The sequence below is a fragment of the Medicago truncatula genome, chromosome 3, assembly GCF_003473485.1.
Source record: "Medicago truncatula cultivar Jemalong A17 chromosome 3, MtrunA17r5.0-ANR, whole genome shotgun sequence".
Classification (NCBI taxonomy): domain Eukaryota; kingdom Viridiplantae; phylum Streptophyta; class Magnoliopsida; order Fabales; family Fabaceae; genus Medicago; species Medicago truncatula.
The window spans coordinates 33923921-33943819 of record NC_053044.1 but is presented as its reverse complement, the minus strand read 5'-3'; the positions used below and the strand labels follow the sequence as shown (position 1 = coordinate 33943819).

The 19899-nt window shown below is 32.2% G+C and overlaps 1 protein-coding gene, 1 long non-coding RNA gene, 2 other non-coding genes and 1 pseudogene across 6 annotated transcripts; all 5 read right to left on the bottom strand.

The window, feature by feature from the left end:
• Nucleotides 1–274: 274 nt before the first annotated feature.
• LOC25489299 (uncharacterized) lies at nucleotides 275–5866 on the bottom strand. 2 transcript variants are annotated; one of them, XR_005645170.1, is made up of 2 exons: nucleotides 3826–5866; nucleotides 275–3697 (listed from the first exon to the last, which is right to left on the bottom strand). It is a non-coding gene; the product is annotated as an uncharacterized lncRNA (long non-coding RNA). The 2 variants fall into 2 exon arrangements; XR_003010420.2 differs by having other exon boundaries at nucleotides 275–1896.
• Nucleotides 3781–3935, bottom strand: LOC112420582 (uncharacterized; annotated as a pseudogene).
• Nucleotides 5867–7013: 1147 nt separating the features above from the next.
• LOC25489298 (protein INVOLVED IN DE NOVO 2) lies at nucleotides 7014–14967 on the bottom strand. Of its 2 annotated transcripts, none has more exons than XM_024779425.2 (8): nucleotides 14798–14966; nucleotides 12675–13623; nucleotides 12067–12248; nucleotides 10867–10956; nucleotides 10478–10765; nucleotides 9743–9952; nucleotides 8297–8529; nucleotides 7014–7306 (listed from the first exon to the last, which is right to left on the bottom strand). In XM_024779425.2, exons 2-7 carry the CDS (start codon nucleotides 13594–13596, stop codon nucleotides 8299–8301), a joined length of 1923 nt encoding a protein of 640 aa, XP_024635193.1. In that variant the 5' UTR covers nucleotides 13597–13623; nucleotides 14798–14966; the 3' UTR covers nucleotides 7014–7306; nucleotides 8297–8298. The 2 variants fall into 2 exon arrangements, with proteins under 2 accessions (XP_024635193.1, XP_024635194.1); XM_024779426.2 differs by lacking the exon at nucleotides 7014–7306 and adding an exon at nucleotides 7411–7613 and having other exon boundaries at nucleotides 14798–14967.
• LOC112420578 (small nucleolar RNA snoR143) lies at nucleotides 7504–7668 on the bottom strand. The gene has a single exon (XR_003010759.1). It is a non-coding gene; the product is annotated as a small nucleolar RNA snoR143 (small nucleolar RNA).
• Nucleotides 14968–17004: 2037 nt separating the features above from the next.
• On the bottom strand, nucleotides 17005–17076 carry TRNAK-UUU (transfer RNA lysine (anticodon UUU)). The gene has a single exon. It is a non-coding gene; the product is annotated as a tRNA-Lys (tRNA).
• Between the last annotated feature and the right edge of the window lie 2823 nt (nucleotides 17077–19899).

The following is a 19899-nucleotide window of genomic DNA, read 5'->3' as shown; positions in this document are numbered from 1 at the left end:
ATTATATAATCTAAAAATGGTTATAAAATGTATTATAGAATTCGAACAAATTATATTTTGAAAAAAAAAATATATATATATATATATAGCGCATGAGAAACAACTAGGGTGAAAAAAATAATAGTAACAACTTGCCAAAAGAGCAACATTGATAGCAAATTTCCAAAACACAAATTGGCAAGGATCATATTCTTAGCAGGAAGCGATGGCCGATATAGACCCACAACAAACAATCAACTTGGTCATATCACGAACTAAAAGAAAGAAACCAAAATAGAGTATAAATAAACAACTTCATAATAATATGCTGCCAAGTTCAACATGTCTTCTTCCATGCTAGAGAGATAATTAATAATGCAGTTTGATTTTCATCTAGATTAGTACCAATTGTCTAGTGAAACTGATTATTTTAGCTGACCAAAATGCTGGACTAACAACTCACCAAACATGAAAGCATGCTACTAAGTTGAGATGCAAAAAGTGTCTCTCTAGCTATGCCCTATGCTTCTTCCCTGTCATCAACATCAATCACCCTTTCCAGAACTGATCCCCTCTTGCGTTTATTTGACGGGTTGTTGGCGAGAAACTGTATTCCTTCTTGCAATGTTGCTCTCCTTTCCTCTTTGTGGTTCCATAGTTCTGAGATTAGACATCCACCACTAGGATTATATTCATTCATCTCTTTCAAAGCTATCGCCACGGCATCATATGCGGCTTCACCAATGCTTTCTTTCAGCTCATTCAGTTTTTCATCTTGTTCGTTGATAACGTTCTAAAATAAAAAAGTTGCATGAAACCAGACACAAGTGTAAACATTAGGAGTTTCAACAAAATAAAAAAGCTTAAAATAAATTTATAACAATTGTTAAGAAAGATAACACTGCTAGATGAAAAATCGTCAGTCCGAAAGTATATATTTTAGGGGTAATTAGCGGTTAACAATGCACTATTTTCTCATCACTGGCGGATTATTGAGATCGCCAAAATTGAATTTCATAGATAAAGTCACCATTCATAGTCACAGGTTCCAAACATAGTCTATTATTTTATAGATCTAGTCTAATCTCACACCTCAATTATTCTATACTCCCACCGGTTACTATTAAAAGCAAAAGTCCACATATCAATAGCATTATGCTCTATCGATATGACTACCGCCCGTTGCCTTCCTTGCAGTATATTGCACTTTAAAAACAAGGAATTTTCATTTATAAACATGGTAAATCCAAACATTTTAGCTGGTATTTTACTTTATATTGTTCAATCCAAAGTTCAAAATATCAACATGTTGGCTCTTATTTGCAGTTGGCTGGTTAGTATTACGAGCCAGGTCTAGGGTTCAATCCTAGCTACAAACATTTCCTCCATATCCTAACAAACTAACTACCAACATTTATTAACATACTTTCGTCAACACCAATGAATGTTAGATGCTAAAGTGAAAGGATCGATATTAATGATAGCCTTATATAAAAGTTAGTGAAAGAGTTACTGTAACGAACCTGGATAATAAACTATCCACATGGAATCAGAATCAAAAGGTAATTAGATTGTTTATACCTTCAGCAAAACAGCTGAAAGCAATAAATTATCTGAAAATAATACATTGGTTATGATGATTGAATAGAAGAGACATGATTCAAATTCTGCACAACAAACTATTTTTGTACTGTAACCATAGTTGCTGCATTCGGGTGACAAGAAAAAACATTATATGAAAATATAATTGGGTCCAAAAACAAAATCCAAGACAAATAAAGGTATCAAACTTCTTATCTAGAAAATTGGTTTTTATTTCCCACATACCATTTGTGAAATGCAATGGATGGAATTGGGTATTGTTTCCCACATAAGACATCTTATCTCTTAGTAATCATCGCCCATTTCGCCCATTTACTGATTCAACGAATGTAAACAAAAAGGTAAATGTATGAGATGGTGCATGCATTCCACTTGCAAGAAATTAGGTAAACATTTTTGAAGCTGACACTTCCACAAGTTCACACTGTAATGGCTCATCAATGTCATCAAGTCTTACCAAATTCTAAGGATCAATACTTAACATGAAAATTCTATGTCTAAAAAACATGCAATTGTCTATTGTCCCCACATATCTCAAGTGTGAAAGCTCATAACTATTATCAAATTATTTAAATAGAACAAAAAAAGTGCAAATGCAACAAATTGATTCCATGCACTGCATCCATATGCACACTACTTAATGTCTTCTTCCTTGTTATAAAACCCCAAATTTTCTATCAAAATAAGAAATAAACAAAACAACTAAATTTAAACAGCAGATACAAACAAATAAGAAAATGTGAGATGGAATTAGTAGAATGATGAAACAAAAAAAACTCAGCATTTGTGGATTCCATCTCTATGGTTGTCTAGCTTCTGCTGTCCAATTACAACGAAACCCACAAAAACATTTTAGTAATTCATTGGTTCAATTTCATCTTCAACAACCTAACTAAAGCGAGTGCAGACATGTGCAGACATACTGCTTATGGTTTTCATGCTCGATTAATCCAATATGTCAATTAATCAGATATGAAAACCACAAACAATAATGTCAAATCCAGTTTGATTAGGTTGGGAAAAACTGAAAAAAGCAACTTTCCTTTTCCGCACAGAATATTACAAAATAAATTAAAAAATAAAAATAAAAACATTTTGGCGGGTCTTTCTATTCAATTTCCAACGACATAATTAATCTGGCTTTGACTTGTGATTTTCATTCCCGATTAATGTAATATACTCCTTCCATCCCAAATTATAAGGAAAAAAACCCATTTTCTTTGTCCCAAATTATAAGCAAAAAAAAACCAACTTTTAGCATATTTAATTATGTTGTTTCAAAAAATTATCTTTTCCAAAGGAAAATTAAATGCAAAGTGCATTCAATTTGCTCTCTCTTTCATTTTCTCAATAACCAATAACCAATAAAATTGTTTTTACATCTTTCTATAAAACTTATTTCAAGGATAACACAAGAAACTATGTTGCAAACTACTATGTTTTAGTTTTCTTATAAGTGTCATTTTTTTTTTTGCTTATAATATGGGACGGAGGGAATATCTATTAATCAGACATGAAAATCACAGTATCAAACCCATTTTGACTAGGTTGGGAAAATTGAAACAAGCACCAGCAAAAATAAATAAAAAAAGGTTTCCATCCAAACAGGAACTGTGCAGAAAAAACAAAAACTACAAACCAAATAAGCTAAAATCATAATAAGAATGCAAAATAAGAATGTAAAGGGCTCATATGAAGTGTAAATTTTGACAGATCTATCACTGTAGGAAGAAAAAAAAAACCAATTCAATTTGAAGGGACAGTAAGAGAAAGAGGAAGAGGAGAAAAAGAAGAAGACAGAATCTGAGATGCCAAAGCCAAAAGCCCTTTGGTGAAAAGGGTATAGCGGCACCTTCAACTTCTGACTTAGAAAATTGCTCTTTATTTCCCAACATAGCATTTGCGATGGATGGAATTGGGTATTATTTCCTACATAAGACATCTTCTCTCTTTGTAATCATCGCCCATTTCACCTTCAGCAAAACAGCTGAAGGTAAAGAACAGTGAAACTGACCCACACTTTATATAGACCACCACATTTTTCCTAGGGTTTCATCTGTCCTAAGCATTTATATACATTCAAATGGTATATCTCTCATTTTCACTTTCTCTGATGCTGGAAAACAGAGAAAAATACATCAATTAAACTAAATGAACAAAATTATTAATTTACATCTAAATGAACAACTAAACTACATAAAATGTGAGATGGAATTAGTAGAAGTGTGAGACAAAAAACCTCACCACTCTGTGGATTCCATCTCTACGGTTGTCTGGCCGCTGCCCACTTACAAGAAACACACAAAGTTTCTGAAACACAGAAACAAGCAGTAGCTATAATCAAGCTTTTTCTGTAGGCACAAAATCTTCAACAAGAAGACAACAAAATGTTTCCTTGTCCACAACAAATTCAGTGCAGGAAAAAGAAATTACAACTATGAACAAAACAAATTTTTCAAAGAAATAAGTTAAAATAACCATAACAATAGAAAATCAGAAGTTTGAGGGGCTCATGCCAAAAGTAAATTTTGAAAGATCAGTCACTGGAAAAAAACCTGAATCCATTTTAAGGGACAACAAGAGAAAGAGGAAGAAAAGGAGAAAGAAGACAGACAGAATCTGATATACCAAAGGTGACAAACGTGTGACGGCACCTTCAAGTTCAGACCTTCTTTGTAGATATTGATATATGGAGCGAATCCTAACTAATAGAAGTTGGGTTCTAATTTTCCGATCGAAATGGATATTATTCTCCCACTAAAGGAACCTCTCATTATTATCATCGCCCCTTTCTTTTCACCCTCAGCAAAACAGCTGAAAGCAATGAGCAAACTATTCTTCTATTGTAACCATAGTTACTACATAGGAGTGACAAGCAAAAACATAATTGGCCTAAAAAACAAAATCCGAGACATATAAAGGTATCACAATTCAATGACTCCTTATTCTTTCTAGAGACTCATCTTTAAGAGCAACTAATTGAGGCTTAAACCACAAATTATAATACTGAAAAATGATATCAACGGTATTTGGTATGTATACTTTTTTTGTATAGAATTTGGTTTGTACACTTTACTCTTTAGATTTATTTACTCTGTATTCACATTTCATATCAAGTACTTCATTGAAATTATTGAACCTGCTACACCTTTAATAGCAAATATATATGCGATAACTTACTTATATAAAAGGGCAACCCGGTGCACTAGAGCTCCCGCATATGCAGGGTCCGGGAAGGGGTCCCACCAAATGGTAACTTACTTATAATAAAAATTGAAGGGCACCACAACTAAAGCCGACACTTTCACAGTTGCACATATTAGTCGAAGTTCACACTAAGGATCAATAATACTTAACATGCAATTCTATGTCGAAAAAAAATGCAATTTTATACCATCCCCACATACCTTAGTATACACGAGTGAAAGCTCATTACTTTTATCAAATTATTAAAAGAGAACAAAAAAAATAAAATGAAAGTGCGATAAATTGATTCCATACACCTTAACCATATTCATACTACTGTGTTTTATTATTAAAAAACCCCAAATTTTCTATCAAAATAAGAAATACACAAAGCAACTGAATTTAAATAGCAGATAGAAACAAATAAAAAAAAAAATGAGAAATGAAATTAATAAAATGATGAGACAAAAAAACTCAGCATTTGTGGATTCCATTTCCATTTTAGTGGTTGATTAGTTTGATTCACAACCTAACCAAACCAGTCAATATGGTTTTCATGCTCGATTAATGCAACATGGAAACTATAGACACTTGTGTCAACTCAGTTGATTATGTTAGGAAAATTGAACATTCGATCTTCAAAAACCTAATAAAACTCGATTGAACAAATACCATTGTGGTTTTTATGCTTGAATAATCCAATACATCAATTGAAACATGAACCCTAACCAAAACAGATTTTTAAAACAAAAGGATAAAATCATCGTAACAATGGGTGAAGGGCTCATGTGAAGTGTAAATTTTGATAGATCTATCACTGTAAGAAACAACCCCAATTCAATTTGAAAGGACAGTAAGAGAGAGAGGAAGAGCAGAGAAAAAGAAGAAGCCAGAATGTGAGATGCCAAAGCCAAAACCCCTTTGGTAAAAAGAGTATAGCGGCACCTTCAAATTCTGACTTAGAATTCTGCTCTTTATTTCCCAACATAGCATTTGCGATGGAATTGGGTATTATTTCCCACATAAGACATTTTCTCTCTTTGTAATCATCGCCCATTTTCACCTTCAGCAAAACAGCTGAAGGCAAGTCAATAATGAAACTGACCCACACTTTATATAGACCGCCACATTTTTCTAGGAATTTTAGATGTTGAAAAATACTTGCTTCTTTTGTCAAACAAAGATAGATTAATTAATTAATTAATTTTTTTACACAAAATAAATTAATTAATTTAAAAAAACTTCGTTTATCTACTCTTATTTATATAAAAAAAGTGAGAAATAGATAATTAAGAATAATAAAAAAAAAAAAATTAATTCATATGCATGCGAAAGATGGAATTTCTAAGAACAGACTTAAAATTAGGGTTAATTGTGCTTTACCCCCTGTAATATAGGTCATTTTCGATTTTCCCTTGTAAAATATTTTTTTTGAATTTCACCCCCTGTAATTTGAGCAAATTTAAGTTTACCCCTTGAAATTTGAGCAAATTTGGTTTCCTCCTGCCATATATTCGATTTTGTACGGTCAAAATTCATGAAGGGGTTGTTTGCAGGGTCACGTTTTTTCTGCATCTGTTTCCAAATAAGATCTTTATTTTGCTGAATAAATTAGTTGAGAGAGTACCATATTGCAAGTCTTAATTGGTCTGCGGATTGGTTTTCTGTCAGTAAATTGGAGAAGTACTCTTTTAAGAGTTGGGCAATCTGTTAGGTTAATTCAAATCATCAAAGGCTGAATCGAGTCTATTCCAAAACATGAGGCATTTAGCAAGCTTGAAATCATACATTCATTCCCTCTTTCATTTGCTAAATTCAAATTGTAATCAATTATATCCATGAACTTCAGTTCATTTAGATAGGGTAGAAATGGTATAAGCTGTAAATTTATGCAGACTGTTAGTTTATGTGTTTTGCTTCCTAGTGACATCTTGTGATTGGGTATCTATTTCAATAAAATAAATAAATTGTTTTTTTCCAGCAAAAAAAAATTAGCACCTAAATTTCAAAATTCGTTTCATCTGTTGTTGAATATTGTTGCCACGAATTGTTTTGATAGAAAATTTTATTCGACATATATCTAATTATTGCTTAGAACTTTATTTATAATATGCAACAATCAGACCGTCAATTAAGCTATGCACATACTCTTGGCACGAAGCCTTAAAGGCTAACAGATGAATTGCAAGAGCGCGCACACACTACTTAGTTTTGATCAAGACCTGGATAAGCAAAACAAACTCATCTCTCACTAACAGAAAGAAAAACATGTTAATAAAGAACAAATAATATAGTCATACAAGTTTAACACATGTCTTCTCCCATGCTAGAGATAATACAAAGGCAGACACTACAAAAGCAGTTTGAGTCTCAGCAAGACAGTCTAATTGTCTAGTGAAACTAACCAGTTTAACATGATCATAAATTACTTGCTTTGTGCACAACCTTAATCTTCGGTTTGCAGCTCTACAAATATGGATACATGCTAACCAGCCGCCATGCACAAATTATTCTCTCGGACAATGCAACATGACTATTCCTGCCATCAATAAAACATGAAATGATAATTAAAACAGTAGCAAATGAAAATGCAGCAAATTGATTCCAAACATAGATCCATGTGCATACTACTAAATCTCATCCTAATTACAAAACCACAAAATTTAAAATCTCCAAAATGTATGTTAAAATTTAAAAACTACATAAAAATGAACAATTAAGCAGCTAAATATAAGAAAATATGAGATGGAATTAGTAGAATGGAGAGATAATAAAACTCAACATCTGTGGATTCCATCTCTACGGTTGTCTGGCCGCTGCTCAATTTCAACAGATCCACAATGTTTCTGAAAAAAATGATCCTTTTTGGTTAAGGAAAACATGTTCGTCAGAAACATGCAGTAGCTCTAATCAAGCCTTTTCTGTACGCACTAAATCTTCAACAACAAAACAACAAAGGTATTTCTCCATCCAAAACAAAACCAGTGCAAAAAAAAAAACTCCCAACAATAAACAAAACAATTTTTTTTATAATGAAAATACAAGATAATACTCGAAACAAAAAAAATTCAGAATGTTGAGGGGCTCATATCAAGTGTAAAATTTGAAAGATCTATCACTGTGGGAAAAAACCCAATTCCATCAAAGGGACTGTAAGAAAAAGGAAAGACAGAGGAGGAGGAGAAAGAAGAAGACAGAATCTGAGACACCAAAGCCAAACCCTTTAGTGAAAAGGGTGTGACGGCACCTTCAGTTTCTGACCTATATATATATATATATTATTATTATTATTTTATTTTTGATATTGATAGATACTGGTTTCGGATTTTCCGATGGAATTGGGAATTTCCCACTTAAGGCCTCTCTCATTCTAATCATCGCCCTATTCTAGTAAAAGTAATCATATGGAAGGGGGTTATCATAAACCACTTGTAATTTCATGAGAAGAAATTCAAAGTTGGTCTTCGATTCATAATGCTCAAGAGAAAGTTACAGTAACATAAGTAAAGTAATAAAGTTGTAAACAAACCTTCACAACATTCCTTTCTTCTTGCGTTTCCAGTAGTCCAACAAAAACTTCACTCCTTCTTGCAAAGTTGCTCTCCTTCCCGCTTTATAGTTCCATAACTCTGAGGTTACATATCTCCCACTAGGATTATATTCATTAATCTCCGTTAAAGATGCCACCACGGCACTATATGCCTTTTCACCCACTTCTTTTCTTAGTCCATTCAGCTTTTCATCATCATCTTTAATAATTTCCTGGAATGAAAAATGCGTAGAACCAGAAAACCAAGTGCAATCGTTAGGAGTTTCACAAAACAAATAAAAAGAAGGATAATTGTAGATTAAAATGAATCTGAAACCATTATACATATAAAATAGATATATTAGAAATAAACTGTCATAAAGCAGTGGGGGGAAATGAAAGTTAATGGGTGCACTTTTGTCCTTGTTATTTGTTAATCATCAATGGTGGCCAAAGCACATTATTAAGATCTTCAGACAGACTTTCCTAAATATAGTCACCTTTGATAGTAGGAATCTTCCAAAATAGTTGAATAAAGAGCAATTAACTATAAGGTGATATCAAGAATCTCAGGATATTATAGGGAATCGGAATCAGCTATGAGTATTACTGTATTCACAACCAGACTTCCCTCTTCTGAATTAATATTAATCTGATCATTATCAAAGAAGGGGTTACAATTTACATGGTATATTGTAAAAAAAAAAAATTCACATGGTATATCTCTCATTCTCACTTTCTCTGATGCTGGAAAACAGAGAAAAATACATGGTGAACAAAAATGCAACAAGTCCTTTAAGGGATCTGTTTACCAAATATTCCACCTCAATTCTTCTATATTCCACCCTTCCTCTCCAGCTTTTATTCTTGTTTCCCACACACTAATTCCTACTCCTCCCACTACCACTCGTTTTGGTATTTTCTCATACTCTATCAGCATTACTACTGCCAAGCACTTTCCCCGTGTAATACACATAAGTAACAGGGATTTTGCATAATTGAACATATCATATCTGCAACTTTTGCAGAGTATTTTACTTTATGTTGTTCAAACCATCCAGGCTTACAAACACAGAATGAGAAATTGCAGTTGCTTCTAAAGGAATGCATACTCCATAGTTAAAAATACAGTTACTGGCGCTTACACTTGGCTGTCTGGTCATTCATTCTCCTATTAATCCCCTATGACATTTCCAAACAGCACATACTTTTTTTTGACACCAGTAAATCACTTAGATACACAAGTGAAGGAATTACATTTACAGGTTCAGAAGGCCAAATAGTTCCAATCAAGAGTACAGTCAACAAAAATATTGACTGTCTTCATGAAGAGGTAATATAGACGTGTAAAAAAATTAACCAAAATTGATTAAAAGTGATATATGCAATGAAGCATGTAGATTTCTAGATAAATTTATCAGAACTAAATGTTTAACATAAACTTACCTTTTCTTTCCCTTCATTCATGACAACTTTGAATGGATGCCAATCTGGGTCTTTTAGATACTCTTCCCACAATGAACATAGTTCTGATGCTTTGTCTTCAGCTTCCTCCTCATTATATCTTTTCTTCATAGCTTCAAGGAACGGTCCAGTATCAAGTTCCCCCATTCTCTTCACACCAATATGGACTCGAGTTCCTATATCTTTAATGCCCTACAAGATAGAGAAAGCATTATTACTAAATCTTTCAAGCAGTATTGAACAGTAAAATGTATAAAAAAGGTTTGAAAATTGCAAGAATTTTTCACAACACCAAGTCCATTATAAAAGTAATGTAAAAAACAAGTAGTGAACATTTCAAGCGACGTTGGACAGTAAAAAGTATAAGAAAGCTTTTAAAAATTGCAAGAGCTTTCAAAATATCAAGTTCATAATAAAAGCAATGCAACAAATAAGCAGTGAATAATAAATATTTGACAAAAGGACAACTTGCACATATAGGATGAGAAATGCAACGTATATACAGACACACATATACTGATGTGTTTCATATAATACTTTAAACATGCAAGTCAAATCATCAACAAAAAAATAATATTAGGTCAATGATCCAAATAATTCAAGTATGAAAGAATTGGAAAATGGAAACCTGGCCTCTTCTGCACAGATGATCTTCCAAATTGATATGATAAATCAGTAAACTGGAATGCGAAGATGTATCTGGAAAAAAGTACTTACACTGATCAATTCTTTTCGAGCATCTTGCAGCTCATCGTTACTCTTACGCTCCTTGATGATTAGTGTTTGGTTCAGTGCATCTAAGTCTTGAAGTGACTGTTCCTTCTCCCTTAAACCCATATGCAAATCATCTACCTTCTTCAAAACTTCTACATCTTCGTCATCTTCTATGTGCTTCAACACACTTAGTGATCCTTTTAGTTGCTGAATCTCCAGTTCCAGCTTTTGTTTCATATCCAGTTGTCTTTCAAGCTGAATGATTTTAGCATGGAGCTGTTCTTTTTGTTTCTGTATAAATAGAAATTCAACTAGCATAAATACCATGCTACTCTGAACCTGACAAGCACACTTTTGATCATCAACAAAACTAAAAGAAAAGCAATACAGACCTTCTGATCTTCAGCCAGTTTCATAACATTTATATCTGCTTTCTGTTGCTCCAGAGAAGCCATCTGAAGAGAGCTATTTCTCGTTGCATTCTGCATAGACAATAAATGCCAGCAGAGTTAAACAAAGCCTTCTGCAAGCTTCTGAAGCAAATTACTATTTTAAATAATCCCAGAGACACGGAAGAACATATTATGTCAAAATTGTAGTTTATAGGCTTCTTAAGAAATATTATTCTTAGGCTATGTTTAAATATCTAATAGCAAGTGGAATGGAAAGGAGAAAAAGACTTTTTACTCCCATACCCCCAAATTGGAGAGAGGAAAAGTGTTTTACAGGATGGAACAGAACAAATGCATTCAATAAAATTCCATTGCAATGCATCCTGTTTAAAAAATCCAAACAATAGAACCTGGGATATTTCCATTTCCATTCCAGCTCTTCCTGGCAGTCCAGGCATAGTCTTAATGGTGGTGAAAAAAGTAAAGGAAAATAAAACCCTAGTGTGAAATCATTGGCATACGACTCTATATTGGAGACTCTTATTCTCCCTCATTACCCGAACTTCATATCATTAAAAGCATAGCATATAACCGCTCATTGGAGTTCGCCTTTTTAAGTAGAGCCAACAATTACTGTTAAATATTGGTACCATCCTCCGTTCCACATCACTTGTGATTAAGCAACAAGGGACAGGATGACTGCCTAGATTAAAATCAGAGACACAGACCGTTAAACACAGATAGACAGATTATCTGCAGCCACTGAGAATTGAATCATGAGATACCTTCCCTTTTAAAGTAAATACATCAACAATCCAGACACTTAACTTGTTTTGGATTCACACCCTTTAACAACATACTACTCAAACAGAAACCAGTTTTAATCATATTGCCAGTCTTCTGACTCTTTCCAGAATTAATCATCCATAGATTCAACTGAAAATGATTTTCCAACCAATCATTCCATGATCATCAAACATGCTAAGTAAAGTGGAAATTGATTAAACTTGGTAGATAAATCCTTAATTGAAAGCACCAACACATCTAAAGTATCAATCATATGGACAATAATTTGACAAAAAACCATATTAATAATAATCAATATGTTAAAACAAAAATCGTGTTTCTTCAATACAAATTCTACAGGAATCCCAATCATAGTATGCTAGAGGGGATGGAGCAAAAATCAAAACATTATACCTCCTCCATCTCTTCTAGCAACTTTCTTCTTTCACTTTCATTATGTGCTTCACGCTTTTCCAATGTGATTCTCCGCGACTCAAGCTCACTTTTCTGAGTTTCCAGTTGCGACTTAAGCTTTTCGTGATCATTAAAAATCCTTTGGAAGTGATCCTTAGCACTTGACTGTATTTTCTTTATCTCTAAAGACAAGGAATCATTGCATAAAACAATGTTGTTACAAAAGATCACAAAATTTAAAAATAATAATCAATTCTTAAAAGTGTAAAATAAAGTTCCAGCATAATATTCTTCAGAAATCAATTGAACGATGCCAAACTTTATTTATGGTGCAACCGTTGCAATGATCCTAGCAGTATGTGGCTATTTCCGGACCTGTCAGATCCCCCTTAATTGTCAAATTCAGAATCAACCAATTGGTCCAGAAACCACCACACTGGCAGTTGTATGTGTAACCAAAGCACCAGTTGCAAGTTGCATTGCACTACATAACTGGACTTCTAGAACTTGACACAAATCAGAAGCACGAAAAAACTAAACACCCACAACTACCACAAGTCCTGATCCAAATTACTGAAAAGTAACTCGAGCTCAATAAATATAGATACCTTCATTATAAGCTTGAATGAGCTGATCTTTTTCTGTCATGGCAGAATTCATTTTGGCTGTAGTCTCGGTGCATCTTGCTTCTATCTCATGTAAGTGCTTATTTTTGACCTGAATAATGTTGGTCAAATTGGACACGAGTTTATCCTGCCTTCGAGCTTCTTCTTCCTGAAGTTCAGGTATGGTTTTGATATCGCCCATCTTTCGCAGATATTCACCAATGATATTGTTCTTTTTGTAGTCATCAGCTCGGGCAACCCATGCATAAAGACCCGACTTTGGCTCTGTATTAACAAACCAATCCTTTTTCCCGTGATGGTCTGATGCATATGCTTTTTCAAATGCGAGTGCATTATCTAAGCCGGGCCAGTTTTTATAGAATTCCACAAGGGCAGTTCCAGAGTGACCTCGAAAATTCCATAGAGGATTGACTCGATATGGATTGAAACCCCTGCGTCTATACTCATCCCTAAGCTTGGAACCACTCGCCCCAACAGCACGCCCATCTTGTGCCCTGCTAGTGGGAATATTAACTATAATTCCAATCCAAGGCCACACAAACTGCTCATCAGAATCAATAGAAGTGTCTGTGTCACCGTTATCAGCACAGTTTTCAGTTGGTTTTGATGGAGTATCTATATTCATCAGATCCTTTTCCAAATATTTCACTAAAGCCAAATGAGTAGCCTTTTCTCTTGGCTTTCTCTTCTGTGAACTACTCTGACCCACGCCAGAAGCATGTTGTAGGAGTTCGTTGTACAAATAATCCCGTTTTCTTTTCTTAGGACAGTATGGACAAGTGAACTTCTCATCCGAGGTTTTCACATTCTGACTTCCACTTTTCAGTTCTTCATAACATTTTTCCTCATACTCACCTATCTCAGAATCACTTATATCAGTATCCTCCTCAGAGCTCTGAGACATTGTAGTTTCTCCTAGCCTTTATACCACCTGAAATACAAATCCAGTGTTAGCACTTAGTACTGACTATTTGTTCTGTTGCTTCACAGATTATACCAATTTGAGCTTATCTACTGGCATAAATTTGGTGAGACTGTTTGGTAGAGCTTATGAAAACAGCTTATGACAATTTTCACAAGCTTTTTTCAGCTTATTTTCATAAGTTCTCCAATATAGTTTATAAAAACAGCTTATAGCATATACAAAAGCAATTTAACTTCATTTTATCTTACTCCCTCCGGTCCTTTTTACAAGAGACAAATTGGTCAACTAAAGTTGATGTATTTGGTTCATAATATAGACCAAATACATTAACTTTTGTTGACCCATTTGTTTCTTATAAAAAAGACGGGAGGGAGTATGGTATTAAAATTGCTTATGTAAGCTCATGCATAATTGCTTATCATGATAAGCACTTGTGCTATAAGCTGTTTGTCGAAACAGACCCTAAATCCTTTCACTGTCTTATTCCAAGCCTTGGCAAAACATCAAAGTAGATCAGAAATTTCATGAACAATTGCTCCATTTCTTTGAAAAATTAGAAACTAAAACATTCCCTTAAATTAAATGTGTGATTGGAACTGAATACTAGATAACAGGCTTGACACATAAACCCACAACCTTAAAACAACCTAAAAAATCATCCAAATTCAATTTAACAATAAAAAACACAAAAAGTAAAATCTCCAAAACCGTTCAAACTTCAGATTAATAGCATGCATGAAGTCCCCATAAGTCAACATGAGACATTCTTCACTAATCACGCAGTAATCAACAATTATCACTAATCATGCAGTAATCAGCAGTTACCAACAAACAACTCATTTTTTTTAAAAAAAAAATCAGATAAAATAAAATTGAACATAGATTCTGTTTTCTCCACTAATCAAACAATTATCAAACCCCCAATTTTGTTCATAATCAAAATCAAAATCATAATCAAAATCAAAATCAAAATGAAAAGTTTAACGTAATCCATCCTAAAAATAAATAAAAAATCAAATACATTAACAATTCACTGTTAAAACTAAAAATCAATTAAATTCACTGATATCTTGAAATTAAACCGAATAAACAGTGGAAAAATTAAGAAACAGAAAGAGAAAGGAGGTGCATGAGAAATGCAGAAATGGGAATTTGCCGAATTGAGTGATGAAATTATGACCTAAGAAAAAATTGGAAGGTGAATGAAAATGGATCTGGAAAAAGAAAGTATGACCTAACGCTCTCTACAAGAGAGTTTAGGTCATAAAAACAAAATGATGAGGTTCTGAAAATATTAGGGATTTGACAATGGAATCACTTTCTCTCTGCTATGTTCAGCTATACACTGTGTGTGTGAGTGTGTGTGACAACTTTTACACACTCACAAACAACACTAGGGGAATGTTCTTGTGTGGTGAGGTCTTGGATTCTTTTCGTGGTCTCTACTCTTTTTTTAACCATCCGATTACGAGGTAAAAAGAGTGTTAATAATTAAGAATTCGATCGAAAAGTAAGGAAAGTCTAGTTAATAAATATTTTGCCCATAAGAATCAAACTCTAATTATTTTAAACAATTTATCAAATTTATTAACCACTTGGAACTTCTCTTAGTTTCATGGTCTTAACATTTTTTAAAAGGTCAAATTAACCTATTAAAATTGGAGAAACTCCATTATAGACACAACCACAAATGATAAATATTTAGCCGCACTCACATCAATTGTAAAAATTAAAAGAAAATGACTATGTGAACTTAGTTCAGCTGGTAGGGATAATTCATAGCTTATGTAGAGCCTGATGTTCGAACCTTGAGGTCGATGTTCAAACCCCGAACACTCTACTTCTCCACATTTAAATGTATGAGCTTCAATTGAAGTATTGAACATACCTTGAGAATAGCACACTTCAAGTCGCAAGCAAACCCCAAATCAACTCAATTGGTTTTGATGCATGCTGATGGTGACACGTGGTGTGGAGAGATTTGGATGTTGAATTGGTTGTTTGTAATTGGAGGGTGTAACGTAGAGAAGGTTTGCATGTGTGTATGATAGTGTGGCACGCAATCGTACAAACTCTGTGGGATTTGACACTTTGTGGTGTTGTTATTACCGCTTTCCATGTGTGCGTAGCAAAATGAGAAGAACGTTATTTTAACCTTTTCTTCCTTTTTTGACTGTATCGTTTTTTTAACATTTTTAGAGAAACATTTCCTTAATATGAAAAACTTTATTGGAACTGATACATAATTATTCTATACCAAAATCAGAATTCCCCTTACAAATTCAGTATGATTATGTTTCTCCTATTATGTATGCAAATTGGGACAATTCATCTAGATCTCTCCATAATATCGATAAATGCAAAGCGATGCATCGTCCTATATACAAAATTTGTGGAATATCAAGAAATAGAAGATTTAAGATAAATTTTGTCGAGTATATATCTATTGGAAAAATTAATCGATAAGACTTGGTCAAACATAAAGTCTAACATTTCTGAATGTGTCAAACATGAGTGTTATATACTTATGTTATTATAGTACATGTTTAAGATGATTTTCTCTCAAAAAAAAATTAAGTACATGTTTAAAATAATAAAAAGTAGTAAATTTTTATTGAAAAAATTTATTTGTTAAAAAATTATATGTTTAATATAAAATGTATAAGTTTCAATGCAAAATTATTATTTTAAACCTTCAACGTACAAATTTACACACTATAAAAAGACCCCATTTGAAATTTCTGTTGTTACATGTTATACTACATTATGACCAGATAATCAAACCAAACATGATATACCCTATACTTTAATCAATAAATAAAAACAATATCATGAAAATAATTGGTGTTTTAACAATAAAATCAAAACCGTCCAGGCTGAATTAAATCCAATATTATCTTTAAATTATTACTCTATCTTTCTCTAACAGACAAAATATATCTACCAACAAAGTAAACTAGAAAAAATCAGCAATTTCCTTAAACTGGCATGGCAAACCAACTTGCTTAGCCTTATTTTTTTCTATGTTAAATCGGAGAACCAACTTGAATGAATGGTCAAGTTCAAAACTAAAATTTGCTCTACCTTTTGTCAAAAAAAAAAAAAAATTTGCTCTACCTAAAATATAGCAGAAATATAACAATAGGACTGAAAAAGTGTGTGAAAATTTGCTGCATCATGTTGTAAGATGCAATGTGTGGCACACATCAATGATCATAAGCTAGAAAATATTACCTTGATAAGATAACTAATCTAGTGGTTTTCTTTGATTTTGGAATATAAAGAAATAAAATTTGGAAAATTGGCAATACACGTATTTTCAACGTGATGAAATTTTGCTCATGTCATGATGGAGTGACAAAACAGAAAAAGAAAAAGAAACAAATTCGCCGTCTGTGGGGATCGAACCCACGACCACGTGGTTAAAAGCCACGCGCTCTACCACTGAGCTAAGACGGCACTGCTGTTTGATCAGGGTATTTTGAATATTAAATTTCGTACAATGATTACTGGATTTCAAAATACATATATCCCACTGTCATGAATGGAGAATCTGATCACTTTAATTAATTATATCTATGCGTGCTGATGGGATGTATTTGGCATTTAAAATGTGGATGGAGATGTGAGGTGAGGCCTATGTTACCCTCTCATGATATCAACCAATCAAAATGTAATATACATAGATAATATTAAATGACAAATAAATGAGTAGATTTTTTCTAAAAATAAAAGAGTTAATCTTAATTTTTTTTTTTTTAAGGAGAGTTAATCTTAATCATAAAGTAACTTTTAATACTTTTATTTTTATTTTTTTAAACAACAAATGATTTAATTTTTTTTTATATTAAGGCGTTCAATCTTAATTAATTTACACTTCAAGACTTATAACAAATAAAATTTTACATCAAATTTCTTTCATCTGGATGTCCTTAAATTCATCATTTACATTCATAAAATTTCTTCCATTCCAGAACCCCGAATGTGAAAACAAAAACATCTCCTTCTTTCAAATTTCTTGTTCTTTATTCTTCCATATTGATCAATTTTTGTTTCTTTTTCATTCTTCTTTCCATTTTGATTGTTCAATTTTGTCGTTCCAAATTGCCACAATTTCCAATTGTCGTGAGAATTGTCGTTGTTTCTAGAACCGCGTCAGGTATCGTGACTTATTTTTTTATTTAAGCAGCCAACCTAATAAAATATGTTAACACGTATAGACCTGTCTCACTATCAGCAAAAGCATTTAAGTCCAAATAAAAGAACAAAAGCCTCATCACATAACCATTTCAGCAACAACCAAAAAAATGCTAGCAAACTCCCACAACATCACATCGGCAACACCTGCTAGCAAGCCTCAAAGTACAACGGATGATTTACTCAATTGTTATAATTAACTACCTCACAACCAAGAAAAATCAAATCAAAAAGAAAAATCAAGTCATCAGACCTGACGTTGTACTGGAAATAACGACAATTTTTACGATATTTGAAATCATGACGATTCTCACGAAAATTGAACAATCAAAATTGGAGGAATAAATTTTATGAATATAACTGATAAATTTAAGGACATTCAGATGAAAGAAATTTGATATGAAATTTTAATTGTTCTAAGCCAGTCCTGTAGTGTAAATTAATTAAGATTGAACGTCTAAATATAATTAAGGCAATATTACATTATGAGTCGTTTATCTTATTTATTTGTAACACTTTGGTCTTTTGTCTTTATTTTTTTCCGTTTAGGTCCTTTATCTCTCTTAAAAACACATATGCATCTTTTTTCGCATTTTTTTTTATTAAAAAATACATAATTTTATTTTTAAAAATATATTTTTATTAAAACTGAAGAAAAAAAAATCCACAAATATGATGAAGATGTTCATCATCTTCGTCTTCTTCATTTGAATCTTCATCATCTTCTTTAAATATAAAAAAATCTACTAAAATATATCTCAAAATATCGTGAATTAATGTTATATTCACCTCAAATCTTATTTTAAACAAAAAAATCAAAACCTTAATTTCACAAATGTTGCAAGGCGGATGGTGGAGGTTTAGTTACTGGCGGAAGAGTTAGGCTTTACAAAAGTTAAGATTGTTCTGGAAACAACAAAATTGATGTGCAAAATTGCTATCAATTTTGAGGTTATTTTTATGTCGGGCTTGAATATTGAGTTAGAAAATAATAATAATAATAATATCTTGTCAAAATAATAATAATAATAATAATAATAATAATAATAATAATAATAATAATAATAATATACAGCGTGACAATTTATATAACTAATTTTATTTTTTTGTGATGAAACTAAATTTCTTTCTCTGTAGGGGTTTGATTTTTGTGTTTAAAAGAAGATTTGAGGTGAATATAACATTAATTCATGATATTTGGAGATATATTTGTGTAGAAATTGTTTTGATTCAATGAAGATGATGAACATCTTCATCATATTTCTGGATTTGTTTCATTTTTAATAAAAAGATATTTTAAAAAATAAAATCATGTATTTTTTTTAATAAAAAAATGAGAAAAAAGATGTATATGTGCTTTTATAAGAGATAAAAGACCTAAGCGGAAAAAAATAAATATAAAGGATCCAAGTGTAACAAATAAATAAGATAAATGATCTCTAATGTAATCATGTCTATAATTAAATAAAAATTAAAAGTATTAAAAGTTACCTTATGATTATAATTTTATTTTTTTAGAAAAAAATTGACTCATTTATGACATTTAATATTCCCAATGTATATTACATTTTGATTTGTTGATATCATGAGAGGGTAAAATACCCTCTAAATAAGAGAGGGTAATCTAAAAAAAAACTCAGAATTCATGATCAATTTGATTATACTCTCGCTATTTTAACATTTGAATGAAACATGTTTTCCTATAGAAAAAAAAAGTGACATTTTCAAATAAGATGTTCAAATACATTTTAATATATATTTTTTTTACTTTTGTAAATAGACGGAATGATAATATCCACTTGAAAATTCATACATACTTGTGAGGGATTTGGGTTTAAACTAATGTTATGACGTCCTTCGTACCAATGTTCAATGAATAAATTAATTCCCACAATACCGGACCATATTTTATTTCCCAAAACAACTTTCAAATTAGAAGTTAGCATTTACCGTATATTTTGCAATTAAGCTCAAAAGAAGTAATGAAGATCATATTAAGCTAAAAGGGATTTTTGCATCAGGTTACAGTTAGAAGTATTGACCATACTAAATTGGTGAAATTTAGGAGAACTTGTATCAGTAGCT

Coding starts and splice junctions, on each gene's coding strand:
- LOC25489298 (XM_024779426.2), bottom strand. CDS start 13,596: ATGTCTCAGAGCTCTGAGGAGGATACTGATATAAGTGATTCTGAGATA. Junction 12,249..12,674: donor CATTCAAGCTTATAATGAAG/GTATCTATATTT, acceptor CCTTGTCTTTAG/AGATAAAGAAAATACAGTCA. Junction 8,530..9,742: donor TGAATGAAGGGAAAGAAAAG/GTAAGTTTATGT, acceptor TTTTCATTCCAG/GAAATTATTAAAGATGATGA.